The sequence below is a fragment of the Ranitomeya imitator genome, chromosome 6, assembly GCF_032444005.1.
Source record: "Ranitomeya imitator isolate aRanImi1 chromosome 6, aRanImi1.pri, whole genome shotgun sequence".
NCBI classification, from domain to species: Eukaryota; Metazoa; Chordata; class Amphibia; order Anura; family Dendrobatidae; genus Ranitomeya; species Ranitomeya imitator.
Window position 1 is genome coordinate 365,457,639 of NC_091287.1, and position 26,319 is coordinate 365,483,957.

The 26,319-nt window shown below is 44.2% G+C and overlaps 1 protein-coding gene across 1 annotated transcript in view; it reads left to right on the forward strand.

The window, feature by feature from the left end:
- The window catches only part of RTTN (rotatin), a 327,600-nt gene that overhangs the window by 191,642 nt on the left and 109,639 nt on the right, over positions 1–26,319 (forward strand). Inside the window, exons 32-33 of the mRNA XM_069730984.1 lie at positions 5,235–5,393; positions 16,339–16,416. Coding sequence (XP_069587085.1) covers positions 5,235–5,393; positions 16,339–16,416 — 237 coding nt within the window. The remainder of the gene's footprint in view (positions 1–5,234; positions 5,394–16,338; positions 16,417–26,319) is intronic.

Below are 26,319 nucleotides of genomic sequence, written 5' to 3' on the forward strand. Positions count from 1 at the left end.
GACATGGGCTACAAGTGTCACATTCCTTGTGTCAAGCCACGCATGACCAATAGACAACGCCAGAAGTGTCTTATCATGGCCAAGGAGAAAAAGAACTGGACTGTTGCTCCATGGTCCAAGGTGTTATTTTCAAGTGAAAGTAAATTTTGCATTTCATTTGGAAATCAAGGTCCCAGAGTCTGGAGGAAGAGTGGAGAGGCCACAATCCAAGCTGCTTGAGGTCTAGTGTGAAGTTTCCACAAGCAATGATGGTTTGGGGAGCCATGTTATCTGCTGGTGTAGGTGCACTGTGTTTTATCAAGACCAAAGTCAGCGCAGCCGTCTACCAGGAAAGTTTAGCGCATTTCATGCTTCCCTCTGCTGACAAGCTTATTGGAGATGGAAATGTCACTCTCCAGCAGGACTTGGCACCTGTCACACTGCCAAAAGTACCAATACATGGTGTAAAAACAACAGTATCACTGTGCTTGATTGGCCAGCAAACTCGCCTGACCTTAACCCCATAGAGAATCTATGGGGTATTGTCAAGAGGAAGATGAGATACACCAGACCCAACAATGCAGACGAGCTGAAGACTGCTATCACAGGCTGATGGCCTCCATGCCACGCTGCATTGATGCAGTAATTGATGCAAAAGAAGTCCCAACCAAGTATTGAGTACACACATACAGCAGCCCGGCCCTGCCACAGGCTCTATTTGATTTGTGCACCTGTGCCTGGGCCGGTCTCACTCTTTATCTGTGGTGCTGGTCAGGCAAGTGTGCAGGTCAGATGTGAAATGTCTGTTTGGACCTGGTCGACCTTTATCTGCGCGTACCCTTTCTGGCTCCATGGGAGTGATTCTGAAATGCTACAGGTACAGTTTGCATTCAATATGGTCCCACTTTTAATACATTCAGGAGGCCGCAATGGCACAGCGAATATAAAAAACCTAAAGTGGATTAATGTGGTCTTGCTTCCAACAGATTCAGGAGGCCGTAATGGCACAGCAAATATAAAAATCGTAGAGTAGGACTGCCCATTATGAGAATGCCTTGGCATGGCGGGGTGGCTCAAAGAATTGATCAGTTGTTTGCTAAATGTCTCATTTTGGTATACAGTTAGAAATTAATATGTGCATGTGTACTTTTGTATTGCGTTCTGACCACAAGAAGCGCTGGCTTCTCCCCTTTTATTTTCAAGTATTGAGTACATTTACTAAACATGTATTTCAGTAGGCAACATTTCAGATTTTAAAATCCTTTTTCAAGTTGGTGTTATGAAGTACCGTATATACTCGAGTATAAGCCGAGATTTTCAGCCCAAGTTTTTGGGCTGAAAGTGCCCCCCTCGGCTTATACTCGAGTCACGGTGGGTGGCAGGGTCGGCGGGTGAGGGGGGAGAGGGCGCTGAGGCATACTCACCTAGTCCCGGCGCTCCTGACGCTGCCCCTGCCCGTCCCACGGTCTCCGGGTGCCGCAGCTCTTCCCCTGTTCAGCGGTCACGTGGGACCGCTCATTAGAGAAATGAATATGCGGCTCCACCTCCCATAGGGGTGGAGCCACATATTCATTCCTCTGAGCGGTGCCAGTGACCGCTGACCGGAAGAGCTGCGGCACCCGGAGACCGTGGGACAGGCAGGGGCAGCGTCAGGACGCCGGGACTAGGTGAGTATTTTATATTCACCTGTCCGCGTTCCACACGCCGGGCGCCGCTCTGTCTTCGCGTCCTCTTGCACTGACTGTGCAGGTCAGAGGGCGCGATGACGCATATAGTGTGCGCGCCGCCCTCTGGCTGATCAGTCAGTGCAGAGAGACGTCGGGAGCTGCAAGTAAGAGAGGTGAATATGGCATTTTTTTTATATTATTGCAGCAGCAGCAATGGCACAGCTTTATACGGAGCATCTATGGGGCAAAAATGAACGGTGCAGAGCACTATATGGCACAGCTATGGGGCAAGAATGAACGGTGCAGAGCACTATATGGCACAGCTATGGGGCAAGAATGAACGGTGCAGAGCACTATATGGCACAGCTATGGGGCAAGAATGAACGGTGCAGAGCACTATATGGCACAGCTATGGGGCAAGAATGAACGGTGCAGAGCACTATATGGGGCACAGCTATAGGGCAATAATGAACGGTGCAGAGCACTATATGGCACAGCTATGGGGCAATAATGAACGGTGCAGAGCACTATATGGCAGCACAGCTATGGGGCAATAATGAACTGTGCAGAGCACTATATGGCACAGCTATGGGGCAATAATGAACGGTGCAGAGCACTATATGGCGCAGCTATGGGGCAATAATGAACGGTGCAGAGCACTATATGGCGCAGCTATGGGGCAATAATGAACGGTGCAGAGCACTATATGGCACAGCTATGGGGCAATAATGAACGGTGCAGAGCACTATATGGCACAGCTATGGGGCAATAATGAACGGTGCAGAGCACTATATGATACAGCTATGGGGCAATAATGAATGGTGCAGAGCACTATATGGCACAGCTATGGGGCAATAATGAACGGTGCAGAGCACTATATGGCACAGCTATGGGACAAAAATGAACGGTGCAGAGCACTATATGGCACAGCTATGGGGCAATAATGAATGGTGCAGAGCACTATATGGCACAGCTATGGGGCCATAATGAATGGTATGGAGCATCTATTTTTATTTTTGAAATTCATCGGTAGCTGCTGCATTTTCCACCCTAGGCTTATACTCGAGTCAATAAGTTTTCCCAGTTTTTTGTGGCAAAATTAGGGGGGTCGGCTTATACTCGGGTCGGCTTATACTCGAGTATATACGGTATTCTAATTTACTGAGATAACGACTTTTGGGTTTTCATTCGCTGTAAGCCATAATCATCAACATTATCAGAAATAAACGCTTGACATAGATCACTCTGTTTGTAATGACTATATAATGAGTTTCACTTTTTTGTATTAAAGAACTGAAATGAACTTTTTGATGATATTCTAATTTTGTGAGAAGCACCTGTATATATGTTTTGGGTTACAGTTTTGGAAATTCCAAATAAGTTTGGGAATGGGTTTAACATTCTCCAAATTTAACATTCTGCACCTTTAATATCTCTTATATTCAGTGATGCGGGCTCCAGGACTCTAGTTTGCATCTTGATGTAAATAAACTAATGCCTCTGTCCAACATGAAATATGGGGGATAATGCGGAATTTCCAACGTATTTCACTTTGATTCCTTCCAAACAGCATCAATTCTTCTACGTACACTTGCACACAGTTTTTGAAGGAATCCAGCATGGAGGCTGTTCCAGATATTTTTGAGAACTAACCTCAGATCTTCTGTGGATGTAGGCTTGCTCAAATAATTACCGTAGATCTTTTCATATAATCCTAGACTAGATGGTGATGAGATCAGGCCTCTGTGGGGGTTAAGTCATCACTTCTAGGACTACTTGTTTTTTTTTTTTTTGCTCTGAATATGGTCCTTCATGACTTTGGCTGTATGTTTGGAGTTGTTGTTTTACTGCAAAATAAATTTAGAGCCATTCACTGCTCCTCCCCTAATGAACAAGTATATGCCAATATTCGTCAGCCAAATCCCCTAACTCCATTTACTGTAATACACCCCCTAACCTGCAAGGAACCTTCGCCTTGCATCACTGTATATACACTCTTTTTTTTTTAACTACTCTCCAGCCCTCATACAAGCAAACTTTCTATTATAGAGATAGATTTAATATTTTGACTAATCAGTCCCAGAGCACCTGCAGCCTTTTTTCTCTACACTAGGCCATATGTTTTCGGGCATCTTTGAGTTACCTGACTGTGTGTTCATTTGAAGATGTTTGTTTTTATGGGCCGCAATTCTTTCATCAACAACAATTCTGGCCAGACTTCTCTGAACAGTAGATGGGTTTAGCAGGTTCCCACTGGTTGCTGCCAGTTCTGAGCTGATGGCACTTCTGGGCATCTTCTAATTTCAAAGGGAAGTAAACATGATGTTGTTTTCCTCTCCTGCACTTTGGACAACCACTGTGTAAATGGTCCACAATATTGCTTTTTTTAGTCTACACCTCTTAAAACTTCAGTCTGCTTTGCACCCTTTGCCTGACAAAATCTTTGCTGATGCAGTATAACTACCTTGTGACTTGCTGCTGTGCTCAGTCCTGCAATGGTGTTTGACCTGTGATGTGAAACGGTCTTCAACAACCTCACCTTTTTTTAGCTTTTTATGGCTGTTCCTCACCCAGTTTTAGTCCTCTTGTACGTCTGTTTCAGTTAATGAAGCACTCCCATACATTTTTAATTGGCTAAACCTGTGTAAATGTATATGTAGTGTACTGTAGATCAGGGGTGTCAAACTGCATTCCTGGAGGGCTGCAAACAGGTCGTGTTTTCAGGATTTCCTTGTACTGCACAGGTGATAATTTAATCACCTACACAAATAATGAGTTGGTGATTAAATTATCACCTGTGCAGTACAAGGAAATCCTGAAAACATGACCTGTTTGCAGCCCTCGAGGAATGCAGTTTGACACCCCTGCTGTAGATGTATTAATATCTTCACTAATCACCCGTCTCCAGTGCTGCTTCGGTTTTCTTCTGAGTCATGGGACTGAGGTTCTGACGCTGTGGATCACACAAGGCTCTATGTGTGACAGTCGCTTTTACAGTGTAGACCTACGGTGCCTCAGAATGAGGCTATGTAGGCTTACATTGTGAAAAACAATTCTGGCTTGCACATAAACCCCAAATAACTGTATATTGTCAGCAAGCTGCTAATCAGTGGTAGGTATTGTGTTACACAGATTAGCCTGACTGACCTACACTCAGCCAGTGATAATCTCCTGCAGATAAAACAATGATTGTAATTAAAACTACAACACACAGCCTAGAAAGTGACACATCCTTGGAATTGGGATCACTTGATCGATATTGTGCTGCTTTCAGATTAAACACCAATAATTTGCTGACTTATTCCATTTAATGACTGTGTTTTAACCTACATTTCAAAAAACGATGATCATTAGAACCTGGCCGATATAATTGGGTACTGTGTACCGTTGAATCTAGAAATATTCATGCGGTTTTGAATAAAATGATGTTCACACCAAATATTGATGTGATTTATATTTATGCTTTATTCATACACTTTGCATTTTAGTTGACAAAAGGTAAACTATCGACGCTTCTATTCTTGAAAGCATTGTTACTTTGCCGCATTTTCCACACTTAGTTTGGCTTTTCCTCCCAACTATTTCCAGGTGAGATTTCCAAGCTTGGCCATTGGATCGGCTCTGACGTCCATTCGAGAAGGCTGCGTTATCTTGTCTGCCAGCTGTCAGCACATTTCTGGAGGCTTGTGGGGAACCGTGCTAAGTATCTTTGTGGACCAGTGTGAATGTAGCATGGTGCGCAGAGAGGTGAGTCCGTCTCTTGCCGGCCCAGAATGTGTTTTTATTCTCTAAATAATGGATTTATCCCCTCAACTTTTCATGTTTACCAGGCCAGAAATACAAAGCGGCTTTAAATCAAATATATGGCAAGTTGTAATGTTGTGAATGTTCGGCTTATATTGATGGGCTGCTGTTGAGCTGCTCATACATTGGCGGAGGGCTTCACTCCTGGACTGAAGATTTAGCGCAGGCACGCAAGACAAATGAGGCTAATTTATCCAACCCAATCAATGCCGACTGCCTCATTCTCAGAATAATGTACATTTATCAATCCGACTCCAGCCCTTCATCAGGCTGGTGGAAGAGCCATAGTACAGAACCTATCCATTAAGGACTGGGGAGAAGGGGAGAAGTCCATTGTCTCTCACTAATGGGTCCCCAGTGATCAGTTCTGGTGGTTACATTCTCCTACGGCCCCACCACAAGGATGATGAAGCATTCTCAGGCCTCATTGACATTCTGCCAATGTTTCATAGGCTGTAACTCATGGACAGGACAGGACAGGTCCTCCAGAGAGAGGCGCTCTTTGCAGCCATTCTCCACCATGGTACATAGATCAGCATCTTATCTAGCACTGGGTTACTCCATGCGTCAACGAATTGACTAATAAAGTATATGAATGATTTAATCATATAGCGCCTTTACATTAGTTTTTGGTAGCCGGCAGGATAGGCCCACATAGCTGCAGCTGAGTGTTGTGCCTTTTTTAAGGGAGTCTGTCAACAGGTTTTTCGCTAAACTAATTGCAGCATTATGTGGGAACAGAAACCCAGATTCCAGGAGTGTATCACTTAGTTTACTGTGAACAGCAGAGCCCTGTGTAACCACGCCATTGATAGGCAGCTTCCTGTGTACACTGTATATTGACAAAAACCTGCTATTCATTCAGTGGTGGGAGCGAGGTTGGTTTAGGAGGCATGAGACAGCTTGTACTGTAATGATGATCTCCTGATGATAAAACATTGATTGTATTGAATCAGCAAAACATAGTCAAGAAAGTGACACGTTGCTGGAATCCGGGTCTTATGGCCCTGCATCATTGTACTCTCTGACTAAATAGCAAAAACCTGCTAACATATTTAATTGAAACAAAAAAAAAAAAAGTCAATGGAATAAGTTGTGCCAAATGTTTTAAAATCTGCAGATGTCTTGAATGGAATCTGTCAGGAGGTTTTTGCTACCTCATTTGAGAGCAGCGTGACCTAGGCAAAGAGACCCTGAATCCAGTGATGTATTCCTTAGATTACTGGGTGCAGCAGGTGTGACACAATCAGGACTTAGATTTAGCAATGAAGCAGAGCTGAGAAAGCTAACCCTGCCCACCCTATGCTCTGTATATACATTTTCTATTAGGCTATATGTGCACACGTTGCGGATTTTGCTGTGGATCCGCAGCGCATTTGACACTGCAGATCTGTAGCAGTTTTCCATGCATTGTACAGTACCATGTAAACCTATGGAAAACAAAATCCGCAGTGCACATGCTGCAGAAAAAAACGCGTGGAAACATAGCGCTGTTTTTTCTGCAGCATGTCAATTCTTTGTGTGGAATCCGCAGGTGTAAAACCACAAGTGGAATCTGCACAAAAACCACAAAAAATTGCGGTAAATCAGCGGGTAATCCGCAGTGTGGTTTACCTGCTGATTTTGCAAAAACAGTGCGGAAAAATCCGCACACCATTCCGCAACGTGTGCACATAGCCTCAGACAGGTGCTTATCACAGAGGGAAATCTGCATCTCATATGAGCAGGTGTACATTTCCACCCAAAACGTGTGGTAGGTTTACTGTGCCTTAATCCCGAAAATATCTAAAATTCGCAGGGCATGCCCAAAAATTTGCATCTTTTTAGGGGGTCAGTTTAGGTAAAAAACTAATGTAAAATTCCAGAACTGCAACCTCTCTGAGGAAATTTACATTATTCATTTAGTTTCCCAATAATTCTGCACACACAGATAATCCCTTAAAGGGAAGGTACCGCGTTTGTAGGTCATTAATAAATCACTGTAATGTAGCATAACATGCTGCTATAAGCAAGTTTGAAATGCATGTGAAACAGATTTCATGTGTTATATGAGTTTAAAGAATGCACTGGGGGCTAACATCTTTGTTTTGCAGCAGTAGCAGGGCACTATCAGTGTCAGATTACGGCACCCCATGGACATAGGGTCCGCGCCGGTCTATTATCTCCTATCTGTAACATTGCAGCAGCATTAGCAGTGAGCTGGGCACGCCTCTGTGGGCTGCACAACTCACTGCTGTAGGTGTGATTAGCTGCCATTTTATTATAGCCCTGTGCTCTCTATTACAGGACAGAAGAAGCCCTCACTGCTCCTCTGTACTCCAGACAGGCACACATCCTCTGCTCCTCACATGCTGCCCTGTGTGCTTCTCCTACTGTTTCTCCGCCTCCCCCTCACACACAGTCCCTGTGATCTCTGGTAAGCTGCACTCACAGCCTGCAGAGAGGGAGGTGACACCTGGAGAGAGAGAGCACGGCAGCTGACAGGACAGGGATTAAGGTGGGGGAAGGGGGATGACAAGAATGTTATTCACAAAAAATGCTGCTGAGCCCACTGTGTTCTGCTCCTCTGTAAACAAGCTGTGCCTCTGATGCAGTAACTGCTGGTGATAGCAGGTCACAGGGCAGTCACACACAAAATGGTGCTGCCCTGTGATTCTGCTCTTCATTCTTACTGTTGGGGCAGTAAGTGCTGACATCACCATTTCCCTCCCCTTTTGGGTGGTCTAATATCCCTGGGGCAGAGCTGCTAAATCTTACTATAGCTGCTTGAGGTCTAAAACGGAAAATGCTCCCCCTAGTGGTAAATATGTATATTTGTAGAAAAATATATAATATTTTTCATATAGAAATGTTTGCAAACAGTGCAAACATTGCATTAATACATTTTAATTACTATTTTAAGCTTAATTTCACAAAAAAACAAAATACAAGAAAACTGGTGGCACCTTCCCTTTAAGACGAAACCTCACGTTTCCATTTTTTAGTTTTCAGGTTTAGTAACTTTTCAGACCGACAGACAGCACTGTAAATGTTCAATAATAAAATGAATCATCAAGGCTACAAAGTGCCTAATAATTGTGCACACCACTTGTGGATTGTCTGTGAGAACAGCAAGTTCCATTCTAAAATACAGTAGCTCCAGTAGTCAATGTGAAAATTGCAAGATGTCGAACTTGTCTTTTTCTTATTTCTGCCCATCTTGCCTGGGAGGCAATTACTGCGATTTTTAGACTGGTTTCTGTCACATTTCTGAGCACTGAACCCGTCTGTAGCATAACGGGACAGCTTGAGTCCCCTGCCCACTATCCATGAGGAGAAACCGAACAGGAAGGACTGCCACCACACGATAGCCTCGTAGGCCGAGAACAGGCGCACACATAGAGAGAAGAGAGGAGGGGAAAATGTCCTCTCCAACAGCAGTCTGCATCCTGTCAGTCTTTACTGCCCGTGGTGTGTGCGCCTGTGCTCGGTCTATGGATATGGAGGTTCTCAGCTGTGATATGATGGCTGACAGAGGCACCAGATGTTCTCAAATGCCTATATTGGTTACAGCATGAAAAAAAGGGACTTCGGCCACATACGGCCCTTCTCAAGTCATATACAATGAAAAATGTTTCTCCCTGCGGCTGCATGTCTCATGGCTCTTAGCCAGCCAGGACACATGCAGGGATTGTCTAACAAACAGGCTATCCATGCATGCTGTCTAACAGCCACTAGACATTCAGCCCGTGGGGTCTCGAACATATTCACTCGGTAAGGCTAGGTTCCCATTGCGTTAATAGGACCACGCTAACGGACAGCGTTGCACGGCGAAATTAACGCCGTGCAACGCGTCCGTTAGCGCGCTCATTAACCCCTTCCCGACCTTTGACGCCACGTAGGCGTCATGAAAGTCGGTGCCATTCCGACCCATGACGCCTATGCGGCGTCATGGAAAGATCGCGTCCCTGCAGATCGGGTGAAAGGGTTAACTCCCATTTCACCCGATCTGCAGGGACAGGGGGAGTGGTAGTTTAGCCCAGGGGGGGTGGCTTCACCCCCTCGTGGCTACGATCGCTCTGATTGGCTGTTGAAAGTGAAACTGCCAATCAGAGCGATTTGTAATATTTCACCCATTATAACGGGTGAAATATTACAATCCAGCCATGGCCGATGCTGAAATATCATCGGCCATGGCTGGAAATACTAGTGTGCCCCCACCCCACCCCTCCGATCGCCCCCCCACCCCCCCGATCTGGCCGGTACACTGCTCCGGCTCCCCTCCGTCCAGTGCTCCGCTCCCCCCCGTGCTCGTGTCCGCTCCCCCCGTGCTCCAATCACCCCCCCGTGCTCCAATCACCCCCCCTGCACTCCGATCCACCCCCCCCCGTGCTCCGTTCCACCCCCCCGTGCTCCATTCCAGCCCCCCCGTGCTCCGTTCCACGCCCCCCGCGCTCCGTTCCACCCCTCCCGCGCTCCGATTCCCCCCCCCGTGCTCCGATCCCCCCCCCCCCCGTGGTCCCCCCCACCCTATCATACTTACCGATCCAGCCGTGGTCCCGTCCGTCTTCTCCCGGGCGCCGCCATCTTCCAAAATGGCGGGCGCATGCGCAGTGCGCCCGCCGAATCTGCCGGCCGGCAGATTCGTTCCAAAGTGCATTTTGATCACTGAGATAGATTATATCTCAGTGATCAAAATAAAAAAAATAATAAATGACCCCCCCCCTTTGTCACCCCCATAGGTAGGGACAATAAAAAAATAAAGAAATTTTTTTTTTCCACTAATGTTAGAATAGGGTTAGGGTTAGGGTTAGGGTTAGGGCTAGGGCTAGGGGTAGGGGTAGGGTTAGGGGTAGGGTTAGGGGTAGGGTTAGGGTTAGGGGTAGGGTTAGGGTTAGGGGTAGGGTTAGGGCTAGGGTTAGGGTTAGGAATGTGCACACGTATTCTGGTCCTCTGCGGATTTTTCCGCTGCGGATTTGATAAATCCGCAGTGCTAAACCGCTGCGGATTTATGGCGGATTTACCGCGTTTTTTTCTGCGCATTTCACTGCGGTTTTACAATTGCGATTTTCTATTGGAGCAGTTGTAAAACCGCTGCGGAATCCGCACAAAGAAGTGACATGCTGCGGAATGTAAACCGCTGCGTTTCCGTGCAGTTTTTCCGCAGCATGTGTACAGCGATTTTTGTTTCCCATAGGTTTACATTGAACTGTACACTCATGGGAAACTGCTGCGGATCCGCAGCGTGTGCACATACCTTTAGAATTAGGCTATGTGCACACGGTGCGGATTTGGCTGCGGATCCGCAGCAGTGTTCCATCAGGTTTACAGTACCATGTAAACATATGAAAAACCAAATCCGCTGTGCCCATGGTGCGAAAAATACCGCGCGGGAACGCTGCGTTGTATTTTCCGCAGCATGTCAATTCTTTGTGCGGATTCCGCAGCGTTTTACACCTGTTCCTCAATAGGAATCCGCAGGTGAAATCCGCACAAAAAACACTGGAAATCCGCGGAAAATCCGCAGGTAAAACACAGTGCCTTTTACCCGCAGATTTTTCAAAAATGGTGCGGAAATATCTCACACGAATCCGCAACGTGGGCACATAGCCTTAGGGTTAGGGTTGGAATTAGGGTTGTGGTTAGGGTTAGGGGTGTGTTGGGGTTAGTGTTGTGGTTAGGGGTGTGTTGGGGTTAGGGTTGTGATTAGGATTATGGCTACAGTTGGGATTAGGGTTAGGGGTGTGTTGGGGTTAGTGTTGGAGTTAGAATTGAGGGGTTACCACTGTTTAGGCACATCAGGGGTCTCCAAACGCAACACGGCGCCACCATTGATTCCAGCCAATCTCGTATTCAAAAAGTCAAATGGTGCTCCCTCACTTCCGAGCCCTGACGTGTGCCCAAACAGTGGTTTACCCCCACATATGGGGTACCAGCATACTCAGGACAAACTGCGCAACAATTACTGGGGTCCAATTTCTCCTGTTACCCTTGTGAATCTAAAAAAATGCTTGCTAAAACATAATTTTTGAGGAAAGAAAAATGATTTTTTATTTTCACGGCTCTGCGTTGTAAACGTCTGTGAAGCACTTGGGGGTTCAAAGTGCTCACCACATATCTAGATAAGTTCCTTGGGGGGTCTAGTTTCTAAAATGGGGTCACTTGTGGGGGGTCTCTACTGTTTAGGCACACCAGGGGCTCTGCAAACGCAACGTGACACCCGCAGACCATTCCATCAAAGTCTGCATTTCAAAAGTCACTACTTCCCTTCTGAGCCCCGACGTGTGCCCAAACAGTGGTTTACCCCCACATATGGGGTATCGGCGTACTCAGGAGAAACTGGACAACAACTTTTGGGGTCCAATTTCTCCTGTAACCCTTGGGAAAATAAAAAATTCTGGGCTAAATAATTATTTTTGAGGAAAGAAAACGTATTTATTATTTTCACGGCTCTGCATTATAAACTTCTATGAAGCACTTGGGGGTTCAAAGTGCTCACCACACATCTAGATAAGTTCCTTTCAGGGTCTAGTTTCCAAAATGGGGTCACTTGTGGGGGGTTTCTACTGTTTAGGCACATCAGGGGCTCTGCAAACGCAACGTGACGCCCGCAGAGCATTCCATCAAAGTCTGCATTTCAAAACGTCACTACTTCAATTCCAAGCCCCGGCATGTGCCCAAACAGTAGTTTACCCCCACATATGGGGTATCACCGTACTCAGGAGAAACTGGACAACAACTTTTGGGGTCAAATTTCTCCTGTTACCCTTGGGAAAATTAAAAAATTCTGGGCTAAATAATTATTTTTGAGGAAAGAAAACGTATTTATTATTTTCACGGCTCTGCATTATAAACTTCTATGAAGCACTTGGGGGTTCAAAGTGCTCACCACACATCTAGATAAGTTCCTTTTGGGGTCTAGTTTCCAAAATGGGGTCACTTGTGGGGGGTTTCTACTGTTAAGCCACATCAGGGGCTCTGCAAACGCAACGTGACGCCCACAGAGCATTCCATCAAAGTCTGCATTTCAAAACGTCACTACTTCACTTCCGAGCCCCGGCATGTGCCCAAACAGTGATTTACCCCCACATATGGGGTATCAGCGTACTCAGGAGAAACTGGACAACAACTTTTGGGGTCAAATTTCTCCTGTTACCCTTGGGAAAATAAAAAATTGCAGGCTAAAAGATCATTTTTGAGAAAATAATTTTTTTTTTTATTTTCATGGCTCTGCGTTATAAACTTCTGTGAAGCACTTGGGGGTTCAAAGTCCTCACCACACATCTAGATTAGTTCCTTTGGGGGTCTAGTTTCCAAAATGGTGTCATTTCTGGGGGATCTCCAATGTTTAAGCACACAGGGGCTCTCCAAACGTGACATGGTGTCCGCTAATGATTGGAGCTAATTTTCCATTTAAAAAGCCAAATGGCGTGCCATCCCTTCCGAGCCCTGCCGTGCGCCCAAACAGTGGTTTACCCCCACATATGGGGTATCAGCGTACTCAGGACAAACTGGACAACAATATTTGGGGTCCAATTTCTCCCATTATCCTTGGCAAAATAGGAAATTCCAGGCTAAAAAATCATTTTTGAGGAAAGAAAAATTATTTTTTATTTTCATGGCTCTGCGTTATAAACTTCTGTGAAGCACCTGGGGGTTTAAAGTGCTCAATATGCATCTAGATAAGTTCCTTGGGGGGTCTAGTTTCCAAAATGGGGTCACTTGTGGGGGAGCTCCAATGTTTAGGCACACAGGGGGCTCTCCAAACGCGACATGGTGTCCGCTAACAATTGGAGCTAATTTTCCATTCAAAAAGTCAAATGGCGCGCCTTCCCTTCCGAGCCCTGCCGTGTGCCCAAACAGTGGTTTACCCCCACATATGAGGTATCGGCGTACTCGGGAGAAATTGCCCAACAAATTTTATGATCCATTTTATCCTACTGCCCATGTGAAAATGAAAAAATTGAGGCGAAAATAATTTTTTTGTGAAAAAAAAGTACTTTTTCATTTTTACAGATCAATTTGTGAAGCACCTGAGGGTTTAAAGTGCTCACTAGCCATCTAAATATGTTCCTTTGGGGGTCTAGTTTCAAAATGGGGTCACTTGTGGGGGAGCGCCAATGTTTAGGCACACAGGAGCTATCCAAACGCGACATGGTGTCCGCTAACGATGGAAATAATTTTTCATTCAAAAAGTCAAATGGCGCTCCTTCCCTTCCGAGCCTTACCATGTGCCCAAACAGTGGTTTACCCCCACATGTGAGGTATTGGTGTACTCAGGAGAAATTGCCCAACACATTTTAGGATCCATTTTATCCTGTTGCCCATGTGAAAATGAAAAAATTGAGGCTAAAAGAATTTTTTTGTGAAAAAAAAGTACTTTTTCATTTTTACGGATCAATTTGTGAAGCACCTGGGGGTTCAAAGTGCTCACTATGCATCTAGATAAGTTCCTTGGGGCGTCTAGTTTCCAAAATGGGGTCATTTGTGGGGGAGCTCCAATTTTTAGGCACACGGGGGCTCTCCAAACGTGACATGGTGTCCGCTAAAGAGTGGAGCCAATTTTTGATTCAAAAAGTCAAATGGCGCTCCTTCCCTTCCAAGCCCTGCCGTGCGCCCAAACAGTGGTTTACCCCCACATATGAGGTATCAGCGTACTCAGGACAAATTGGACAACAACTTTCGTGGTTCAGTTTCTCCTTTTACCATTGGGAAAATAAAAAAATTGTTGCTAAAAGATAATTTTTGTGACTAAAAAGTTAAATGTTCATTTTTTCCTTCCATGTTGCTTCTGCTGCTGTGAAGCACCTGAAGGGTTAATAAACTTCTTGAATGTGGTTTTGAGTACCTTGAGGGGTGCAGTTTTTAGAATGGTGTCACTTTTGGGTATTTTCAGCCATATAGACCCCTCAAACTGACTTCAAATGTGAGGTGGTCCCTAAAAAAAATGGTTTTGTAAATTTCGTTGTAAAAATGACAAATCGCTGGTCAAATTTTAACCCTTATAACTTCCTAACAAAAAAAAATTTTGTTTCCAAAATTGTGCTGATGTAAAGTAAACATGTGGGAAATGTTATTTATTAACTATTTTGTGTCACATATCTCTCTGGTTTAACAGAATAAAAATTCAAAATGTGAAAATTGCAAAATTTTCAAAATTTTCGCCAAATTTCCGTGTTTATCACAAATAAATGCAGAATTTATTGACCTAAATTTACCACTAACATGAAGCCCAATATGTCACGAAAAAACAATCTCAGAACCGCTAGGATCCGTTGAAGCGTTCCTGAGTTATTACCTCATAAAGGGACACTGGTCAGAATTGCAAAAAACGGCAAGGTCTTTAAGGTCAAAATAGGCTGGGTCTTGAAGGGGTTAACAGCAATGGGGACGCGCATCACTAGCGCATGCGATCTTCGGCACGCGCTAGCGATGTGCCGGTGTTTTGTGGCGCGCCGCGGACGCTGAGGCGCGCCCGCGGTCCGTTCCCCGCTCTCGCAGATCGGAGATCTGCGAGAGCGGGGACGTTTAACGCGACCCCTTTATATCACATTGTGTTAGCGCTAGGCGCTAAACGGATTGCACTAACGCAATCTGAACCTAGCCTAAGCATCTGAGCATGCCCAGATAACACCTAATCTGAGCACATTCGTTCATCACGAAAAATAATCTGTTTTTTTCAGTGTATATGACTTGAGAATGGCCGTATGTGGCCGAAAATTCACTTTTTTTTAATTTTTTTTGTCATGTTATAACCAATATAGGCATTGGAAAAGAACGTCTGGTGCCTTGGGCATGCATTATCTTTAGTGATGAGCGGATATACTCATTACTCGATTTCCCGAGCACATTCGGGTGTCCTCCGAGTATTTTTTAGTGCTCGGAGATTTAGTTTTCATCGCCTCAGCTGAATGATTTACAGCTATTAGCCAGGCTAAGTACATGTGGGGGTTGCCTGGTTGCTAGGGAATCCCCACATGTAATCAAGCAGGCTAATAGCTGTAAATCATTCAGCTGCGGCGAAGAAAACTAAATCTCCAACCACTAAAAATACTCGGAGACCACCAGAGTGTGCTCGGGAATTCTCGAGTAACGAGTATATTCGCTCATCACTAATTATCTTACATTATTGGCAATACAGTGGAGATTTGCACTGAGCCAGCACGGACTAGGAAATAATCCATGGGATTTTACCAATTTCTGACCTCTGATATGACGGCCATTCCTTCTGTTCAGGCTTCTGTGTTTCCAGGAGGCACAATCCTTTCTACCGTGATCTGGATGGGTTTTCTGCTTCGGTCACTTTAAAAATCCTAATTCTTGTCCCTAGGAAAGATTGGCATTAGTGATGAGCGAGCGTGCTGGGATAAGGTGTTATCTGATCATGCTCTTTTGCTAATAGTGTCTTTGGCGTGCTCGAATAATATGTTTGAGTCGCCGCGGCTGTTCGAAAGCCACAGTACATGCAAGGATAGCCTGTTTGGGCAATCCTTGCATGTACTGAACAGCCGTGGCGACTCAAACGTAGAATTCGGGCACGAGCATGCTTAGATAACACCTTATCCCAGCATGCTCGCTCATCACTATTTAGCATCAATAAATAATTAAAGGTAGTTTTCAGTTTGTCTATAACAATAATGTACTTTTTTCATTTATTAGTTTTCTTTATTACCTGGAGATCCCCTTGTGAATCTTAGCTGTGTTCTCTGCCACACTACAATGTTCCCTAAAAGTACATTGTGCCAGATAAAAGCCCTGCCATGTTACTTGTTTTATATGTACACATGATTAGCGCTACATGAGGAGCACTGAAATGATTGGAACGATAACTCAGCTTCCCTTTTCTACCTGCACCTGCCATGAATGACTGCTAGATGGCAGCATTGAGGTCTTGTGTTTTTGTTTTCAGGCAGCATTCATTCTGCAGAACATGCTCGCCATCCAAATGTCAGAAAATGCAGAAGATTCCACCGACTCAACTTTTCAGGTTAGTAGCACTTGATGTCCAGAATGCCAGTGACTGTTGTGGTGTTTTGGGTTTTTTTTTTTGCAACTATTTTGTAGAAAAAAAACAAATGTAATTATTGTCCTCTTCACTGCCTGAGTAATAGGCGCAATAAGAATTTGCAATGCAGCGATCTATATAATTACACGGAGACACGTTTCTCATCGCCCCTTAGTAACTTGCATTCTAACTCGACAGTTTCAAGAGCAAAAAAAAAAAAAAATTCAATAACTCAGCGGTGTTAAAACAGTGTACCTAGAGAAAAGCCATCACCTCCTGCAGGCAGCCAGCATCCTGCAATTTTAGACGAATTCTGAGAAGAATGACGCACCGAGAGTAAAGAGAAAATCGGAAGAAAGGATTGTGTTTTTCTTTTCTCCCCCCCCCCCCCCTTAAAGGGTTATAAAAAGATTAACCTGTTCATTACAATGATCCCTCCTTCTAAAGAGGTTCTTTAATTGCAATGATTGAATAATCATCTTATGGATCCAAATATCCACATGTTTGAAGTCCCTTTTTGGTCACTGATACCCCCATTAATTACTAGCACTCTAGTATTCAGTTAGCAGGCACATTGCCCACCTTTTATCTCTGTTTTGTGTCTGTTATTTGCCGTTCCGTTAACTTCTATAATAAATGCCAATGTTTAAGCCCATCAGTGTACGTCCAAAATAAAAATTAATGCATAAATTACCCAAAAAAAAAACGATGGAGCAGATAGTAAAATCATCTTTATAAACCCATTTCGTAAAGCAATTTAAAAAAAACCATATAGAGAGAGTTAAAGGGAATGTCCTAGACTTTTACATTGATGGCCTATCCTTAAGATAGCACATCAATATCAGATCAGTGTGGGTACAACACCTGGTAAACCCACCGATAAGCTATTCCTGGTAGTGGCCAGATGTTGTGGGTTTTCACAGCATAGCTCTGTCATCTATATAGTGCCTCGGCTGCACATCTGCCCTTATTTGAATAAATAGGGAGGGGATCTGCAGTAGCCCTCTTCTTCAGTAGCCCGCTTTTTTCTGAGCTGTGCTGTTATGCTCTGGTCATAGAATACAGCCAGGAATAGCTTATCAGTGGGTTTGCTGGGTTTTGAACCACCACCGATATACTATTGCTTAGTATCCTAAAGAAATGCCATCAATATAAAAGTACTGGGCAACCCCTTTAAAGTGTGACCATCATTTAAATTTTTATTCTCTAAATCAAAATATGCGAAATAGTTGAAAATAAGAAACTTTGTAATATTTCTTATTAGAGAGATCTGCTTCTTTCTCCTCCTTGGCAGATCTTCCATTTTCAAACTTCTCATATCACGGTTAAAATCTGTATTCCGTGAAGTCGGACCTTCCCATTACTGCGATAGGAGATGGCAGTTGGTACTGATAGGATTCTATGTGGAAGGGAGGCGCTAAAGCGCGACCACCTCCTTCCTCCCTCTCCAATCTACATAGAATCTTATCAGTACCATCTCCTATCTCTGTAATAGGAAAGTCTGTCTTCACTGAACACAGATTTTACTTGGAAAATGAAAATTTTTAAAATGAAAATCTTATTTACTTATTGGTAATGGGATTTTACAGAGCCCATGCATGAGATGATCTCCAGTCAGTTATTTGGACAATCATCACCAATCAAACATTATTTTGTAACTATACACCCAACTAAAGTAGTGCACACCAACCAGTGATAAAAGGGAAGGAACATAAGGGTCCTGTCATGGGCTCTGTAAAATCCTGTTATCAGTAACTAAGATTTTTCCCCTTCTCCCATGACCGCACCACCTGAGCGATTTATATAGAACAAAACACCTTAGGAATGGATCACTTCTTGTAACAACTTTCTCCCAAAGGGTAGATCGTCAAAGGAGGACGGATCAAACCTGTAATGCTTATAGAAGGTGCAAGGAGAGGACCATGTTGCCACCTTACATATCGAGTTGATAAACCCTTCCGCCTTCTCAGCCCAGGTGGTCACCATGACTCTGGTAGAATGAGCCTTCAAGTTCCTTGGCGCTGACACATTACTGGAGGTGTAGACTAACCTAATGGTCTCTTTGATCCTTCTAGCTAGGGTACCCCTTGTTACCTTAGGCCTTTTGTAACCATCTAGAAGGAAACAAACAAGGCTTGAGTCTTTCTCCACTGTTTTGTCAACACCAAGCACTCTACCAGGACCCATCTAATGTCTAGGGTGTGAAGCTTCTGCTCTTCTGTATTTTTAGGACTTTTCAGCCTGGAATAATTTCCTGGCTTCTATGGAATTTGGTGGCCACTTTCAGGAGATAGGCTGGTTCTGGTCTTAAGACAGTCCTATTCTCAGTATTTGGCGTAAAATTATGGTTAATTGATAACACCTGTATGTCACTGACTATACTCGCCGAAGTTAGAGCCACCAATATCACCGTTTTTAGGGTGAGAGTCTTGACCGGCAACCCTTGTAGTGATTCAAAGGAGGGCTTAGTTAATGCCTCCAGGGACAGTTTTTTAAATCCCAGAGAGGGTGTTCTTGGGCCAGGTATTGGCCTGGATCTATTGCATGCCTTGAACCTAACAACCCACCTATTGGCTGCCAAATTATAGTTATAGAAGGCCCCTAGGGTTGACACCTGCACCTTAAAGATTGTTAATAGATAAGCTAATTTCCATATATTTCTGGATAAATTCTAATATGGTATTTATTAGTATTTTACCTTCCAAGGTCTGCCCCGAACTAACCAGGAAATTTGTAGAGGTCTTACCATATATCTTAGTTGTTACAGGTTTTCTGCTTTTAAGCAGAGTAGAAGCTAAGTTCGGGGTCTCTTTCCGAATCAATAATGGACTCTTAAACTCCAGGCCGTTAAATGGAGGCCCGACCTCTGCAGATGGAAAACTGGGCGCTGACTGTGGAGATCCGGAACATCTGGGAGGGCTTTCTCCTCTCCAATCCATCTTGAATGCGGCAGCCAGGGTCATATTTCTGTCCAGCCGCTTCACCGATGCCTCCATCTTGTGCCAGTCATTACACTGGCTACCCATTCGCTACAGGGTCCAGTATAAACTCATCTCTCTCACCCACAAAGCTCTCCGCAGTTCTGCACCGCCTTATATCTCCTCTCTCATCTCCGTTTATCGCCCTACACGTGCCCTCCGTTCTACAAATGACCTAAGACTAACATCCCCCGTAATCCAAACCTCGCACCTCCGTCTCCAAGATTTCTCTCGTGCTGCGCCAGCTCTCTGGAATGCACTTCCCCAGACGATCAGACTGATACCTAGCCCCGACCTATTCAAGCGCGCTTTAAAAACCCATCTCTTCAAACAAGCGTACCAAATCAACTACTCAGTAAACTAACTTTGTCCTGTTCCCTCCTTCCAAATATTATCTGCATGTGAATCTGCACCCTACTATTCATCTGTCTCCACACCCTCCATGCACATGATAACTGCACTTGATATCTGACTATTGCACTTAAACACACGGGCTGATGACCGGATCATGCAGCTTCATATGAAAATCCCTATTTATTATAATTGTCAGACCTGAAATAACAAGCACTTTTCACCTATTGTGTCCCCCCATTTCCTTGTAGATTGTAAGCTTGCGAGCAGGGACCTCACTCCTAATGTCACTGTTTAAATTGTCTTAACTTCCACTGAATTTATTGTCTGTACATGTCCCCGCTTAATTGTAAAGTGCTGTGGAATTTGTTGGCGCTATATAAATAAAAATTATTATTATTATTATTAAAGGCATAGGTCAGATCGAAGTCCCAAGGAATCTGCAGAGCATCCACCGCATAGGGTTTTTCTCTTGGATCCAGAGAGCAGGTTTTTTTTTTTTTACTTTCCTGCATTGTTTGCAAACAGGTCTATATTTGGCTGGCCCCAACGATCCACTATCTGTTGGAATATTGTCTGATTTAGTTCCCATTCTCCTTGTCTTAGGGTACCGTCACACTATAACATTTCGATCGCTACGACGGTACGATTCGTGACGTTCCAGCGATATCGTTTCGATATCGCTGTGTCTGACACGCAGCAGCGATCAGGGATCCTGCTGAGAATCGTACGTCGTAGCAGATCGTTTAGAACTTTCTTTCATCGCTGGATCTCCCGCTGTCATCGCTAGATCGGTGTGTGTGACACCGATCTAGCGATCTAGCGATGCGATCCAGCGATGCGTTCGCTTGTAACCAGGGTAAACATCGGGTAACTAAGCGCAGGACCGCGCTTAGTTACCCGATGTTTACCCTGGTTACAAGCGTTAAACTAAAAAAAAAAAAACAGCACATACTTACATTCTGGTGTCCGTCAGGTCCCTTGCAGTCTGCTTCCCGCACTGTGACTGCCGGCCGTAAAGTGAAAGCAGAGCACAGCGGCTGTGCTTTCACTTTCACTTTACGGCCGGCAGTCACAGTGCGGGAAGCAGAGACTGCAAGGGACCTGACGGACACCAGAATGTAAGTATGTGCTGTTTTTTTTTTTTTTAGTTTAACGCTTGTAACCAGGGTAAACATCGGGTAACTAAGCGCGGTCCTGCGCTTAGTTACCCGATGTTTACCCTGGTTACCCAGGGACCTCGGCATCTTGGTCGCTGGAGAGCGGTCTGTGTGACAGCTCCCCAGCGACCACACTACGATTTACCTACGATCACGGCCAGGTCATATCGCTGGTCGTGATCGTAGGTAAATCGTATAGTGTGACGGTACCCTTAGTCAATTCCGAGTCAGGAAATCTGCTCTTTTGTTTTTCTTTCCATTAATGTGGAGTCTGTCAGTATAAAACAATGTTGTTCTTTGAAGGATCTCTTCTGCCGCCAAAATCGGGCAGGAAGGAATTGGGACAGCCTTCCTCCTAATTGGGAAAGCCCGTTACTGGAAAGACTTCCTTGGCTCTGAAGAAGGGCCCCCAAACCTGAAACCTCCATTTTTTGGTTTCCTATTTTTCTATGTCACTTGATCTCTAAAGGGTTTGCGACGGTTGTATCCTTTTACGAAAGCACTTCCTATATTGTGGCATAGATATACTGGGATATCCATTCTTCTTGTTTCCTGAATTGTCCAGTATATCGTTCAGCACTTGTCCAGAGAGAAACTCTCGTTCACGTGGGATCGAGCATAGCTTGGCCTTGAACTGAACATCCCCTGGCCAGCTCTTGAGCCTTCATGCCCTACCTGTGGCGTTTGATAGGTGCCCTACGTGTGGCGTTTGATAGGCCTGTTGACCTGGTTGTTAACGTCACCAAATGTGCGGAGGCATCTGCGATAAAAGCAGCTGCTCCCCGCATTAAAGGGTGATTGGACAGGATCTTATCCCTAGGGACATTGTTCTTAATCTGATCCTCAAACTGCTACAACTAAATCATCATCAATCTGGTCATACAGGTTGCCAAAACTTCCGGTTTTAATGCCCCCACCAAAGATCCCCATGTCTGCTTCAGATATACATTTGCTTTTTTATCAAGAGGATCCCTTAGAGCAGGGGTCCCCAACTCCAGTCCTCAAGGCCCACCAACATGTCATGTTTTCAGGATTTCCTTAGTCTTGCCCAGGTAATAATTGCATCACCTGTGCAATGCAAAGGAAATCCTGAAAACATGACCTGTTGGTGGGCCTTGAGGACTGGAGTTGGGGACCCCTGCCTTAGAGTGCTCAGATCTTCAAAGGGAGAGGTAGATCTCTTGGATAATATTAGCCACCGCCACATTTATTTTGGAGGTTTTGTCCAACATGGCCACTTCTTCCTCAACAAATAGAGGGCAGCGGGCCCTTCTCTGGTTTCTTCAATTCCATATTGAGCATTTAGATTTTTTTCATTAACTAGAAATGTGCGTCTTTTTTTCTTTTGCTCGAAACCTTCAAACATCTGGAGGCTCTAGTATGTGATATGCCAACTTGTCTGTCTTAAACAGGAAAACAAGGCTTACCCCCTGTATCACTTGGAGAATGAGGAGGAGAAGTAGGAAGAAGAAGAGTCCCATTCATCTCTCAGGTTGAGCGTGGTGGACTCTCAACCTCCTCTGTTCTTCTGGCTGGTCTTACTGCCACTCATACAGCTGCGTCCCTGGCGATGATGCTGCTGTGGCTGCACTTAACCCATTTACGACCTTGCCCTTTTCCGTTTTTGCGTTCTCGTTTTTCGCTTTTTTTATTTTTCCGTCAATATGGCCATGTGAGGGCTTGTTTTTTGCAGGACAAGTTGCACTTTTCAACGACATCATTGGTTTTAGCATGTCGTGTACTAGAAAACAGGAAAAAAATTCCAAGTGCGGTGAAATTGCAAAAAAAAGTGCAATCCCACACTTGTTTTTTGTTTGACTTTTTTGCTAGGTTCACTAAATGCTAAAACTGACCTGCCGTTATGATTCTCCAGGTCATTATGAGTTCATAGACACCAAACATGTCTAGGTTCTCTTTTATCTAAGTGGTAAAAAAAAATTCCAAACTTTGCGAAAATAAATAAAAACAAAATTGCGCAATTTTCCAATACCCGTAGCGTCTCCATTTTTCATGATCTGGGGTTGCGTGAGGGCTTATTTTTTGCGTTCCGAGCTGGCGTTTTCAATGATACCATTTTGGTGCAGATATATTCTTTTGATCGCCTGTTAATACGTTTTAATTCAATGTCGCGGCGACCAAAAAAAGTAATTCTGGCGTTTCGAATTTGTTTTCTCGATACGCCTTTTAGCGATCAGGTCCATCTTTTTTTATTGATAGATCAGGCGATTCTGAACGCGGCGATATCAAATATGTCTAGGTTTGATTTTTTTTTTTTTATTGTTTTATTTTGAATGGGGCGAAAGGGGTGATTTAAACTTTTATATATTTTTTTTATTTTTTTCATATTTTTTAAAACATTTTTATTTGTCACTTTTGCCATGCTGCAATAGCCTCCATGGGAGACTAGAAGCTGGCACAACTGGATCGGCTCAGCAACATAGCAGCGATCATTAGATCGCTGCTATGTAGCTGAATTGCAGGCTTGCTATGAGCGCCGACCACAGGGTGGCGCTCACATCAGGCCGGCATTAGTAACCATAGAGTTCTCAAGGACCTCTATGGTTACTATCCTGAAACATCGCTGACCCCCGATCATGTGACGGGGGTCGGCGATGCGATCATTTCTGGCCGCGCGGCCGGAAGCGCCGGTTAAATGCCGCTGTCAGTTTGACAGCGGCATTTAACTGGTTAATAGCGGCGGGTGAATCGCGATTTCACCCGCCGCTATTGTGGGCACATGTCAGCTGTTCAAAACAGCTAACATGTCCCGGCTTTGAGGTGGGCTCAGCGCCGGAGCCCACATCAAAGCAGGGGACCCGACCTCCACCGTAATAGTACGGTGGAGGTCGGGAAGAGGTTAAAGGGAACCTGTCACCCCCAAAATCGAAGGTGAACTAAGCCCACTAGCATCAGGGGCTTATCTACAGCATTCTGGAATGCTGTACAGGAGATAGGCCCCCAATGTATCCTGAAAGATGAGAAAGATGTTAGATTATACTCACCCAGGGGCGGTCCCGGTTCTGGTCCGATGGGCGTCGTGGTCCAGGGCCTCCCATCTTCTTACGATGACGTCCTCTTCTGGTCTTCACGCTGCGGCTCCCGTGCAGGCGTACTTTGTCTGCCCTGTTGAGGGCAGAGCAAAGTACTGTAGTGCGCAGGCGCCAGGAAAGGTCAGAGAGGCCCGGCGCCTGCGCACTGCAGTACTTTGCTCTGCCCTATGACAGTATAGTCAGTAATCTTCTGCTCTCATTTTCAAATGATACAGAGGGCATGTTGAACTTTTATTTTATTGCAATGCTGTGCATTGTTTTTATTTATTTTGTATTGAATTGCATTATTCCGCAGCCTAAGTGTTTGTCTGTCCACATCCAAACAGCCAGCACCGTTAATAAGGAGCGCCTCTGTCATACACAAGTCTTTCTCTTAAGCTTCAATTACACAGATCTTAGTGATTCAGTGTTTGTCTTTTAGCAGTCATGCTCAAAAACTGCTTATGTTGATATTTCTCTGAATAACTATGCAAACTTCCAGCCTTTTCTGTTTCGTGATTTACATTTCCTTGCAGTAGAGATCGCTTAGTCTGCATTTGTACTCCACGCAAAGTAGCAGAACTTGTGTTCTCTAATTCTTAATTATATTGCTAACGTTATTTTTGGCAGCACTCAGTAGGGCATAACAGAAATGAAAAGGAATTTAAAGCAGGCCTAACGTTTCTGATTGTTAAAACGTTCAAATGCTGTTCACGATTACAACACAGCCCATAGAAATGTTGACAGACGCAATAAACTGACTTTTTCAGGGAGAATAGTAGAGGTTGGTGACGTATACAAACATATATAATATATATTACAGAAAGTGTATATACAGTTAGGACCAGAAATATCTTCTTTCAGGTTTAATTAAAAGGGGTTGAACCAAAATATCCTGTAAAACGTTAAGGAACCGCAACCATTTTCTACAAAGCCTCCTCATTTCAGGGGCTCAAAAGTAATTCAACAAATTACCGTAACTTCACCATAAATAAAATGTTCATTTTTAATAATTTATAGAAAATCCTTTGCAGCCAATAACTACCTGAAGTCTGGAAGCCATGGACGTCACTAATCACTGGTTTCTCTTGCCAGTTCGGCATAAGAAAATAATTGCAGCATGCTGCGAGTGCATCCGATAATCTGATCACACGCCCCAAACAAGCTTATGACATCGAACTGCGCTCTTATGTCATCTGAGTTCAGTTCATTACTGGGGACACAGAGAATAGAGAAATTAAGTTCTCAGTCTTCTCCTCCCCTGTGCTACTATTCTCTCATGCGAGAGATTCGAATAACACGAAGGTGATACTCTGATCAAACTGAGTTTGATCCAAGTGACATTAACATACTTAGCCCATGTGACAGCCGTGTGAGAGCACCCCAAGGCTGATTAATGGTTTTCACCTTGTAGTGAGCTCTCTGTATTTGCTCTCTTGTAGTCTTCTCTTTATGGTAGATTAAGACACTGAAGCACCTACTTCCTGGATGATGTTTTTCACTTGTGCACATGTTGTGAAGGGGTTTTTCTTCACCATGGGAAGGTTTCAGCTATCATCCACCACTGTTTTCTTTGGTCGACGTCCAGGCCTTTTGAGTTCCCTAGCTCACCAGTGTGCTTTTTTTTTTTTATTGTATCAAATGGTTTGGCCACTCCTAAAAGTTCTGCTATTTGTCTGATGGATTTCTTTTTTTCTTCTTGGGGTTTTTTTTTAAGCCATACGATGGTCTGTTTATCTTCCATTTAGAGCTCCTTTGAACGTATTTTGTGGGTTCCCAGCAACAGTTTCCAAATGCAAATATCACACCTCAAATCGGCTCCAGACCTTTTACGTGCTTAATTATGAATCAATGAGGGAATAGCCTGTGCAGCCCATTAAAGAGCTTTTGAGATAACTGTCCAATTAGATTGGTCCCTTTAAAAAAAAAAAGAAAAAAAGGCAGCTACATATTTGAGAGCTGTAATTCCGAAACCATTTCTCCATTTATAATGTGAATACCCTCAAATAGTACCGTATCTTGAATATCTTTTGGTAAACGCCTAAAAGGCTATTTGTGTCACTGTCCAAATATGTCTGAACCTAACATATATAATTAATTTGTACAGAATGTATTTAGCTGTACAATGCCTTGAAAAAGTATTCATGCTCCATGAAAAATATTTAGAATTGAGTCCTCGGTGGTTGATACCTTTTAATGGCTAACTGAAAAGATGGTAACAAATTGCAAGCTTTCAAGACTACACAGGTCTCTTCATCAGGCAAAGACTAAAACAAATTCTGAAGAATCATATATTTATGCACAACACAGTATAGAAAAAAAAGGGGAAAAACCATGGATAAGACAGACCATGGATAAGAGAGGTGA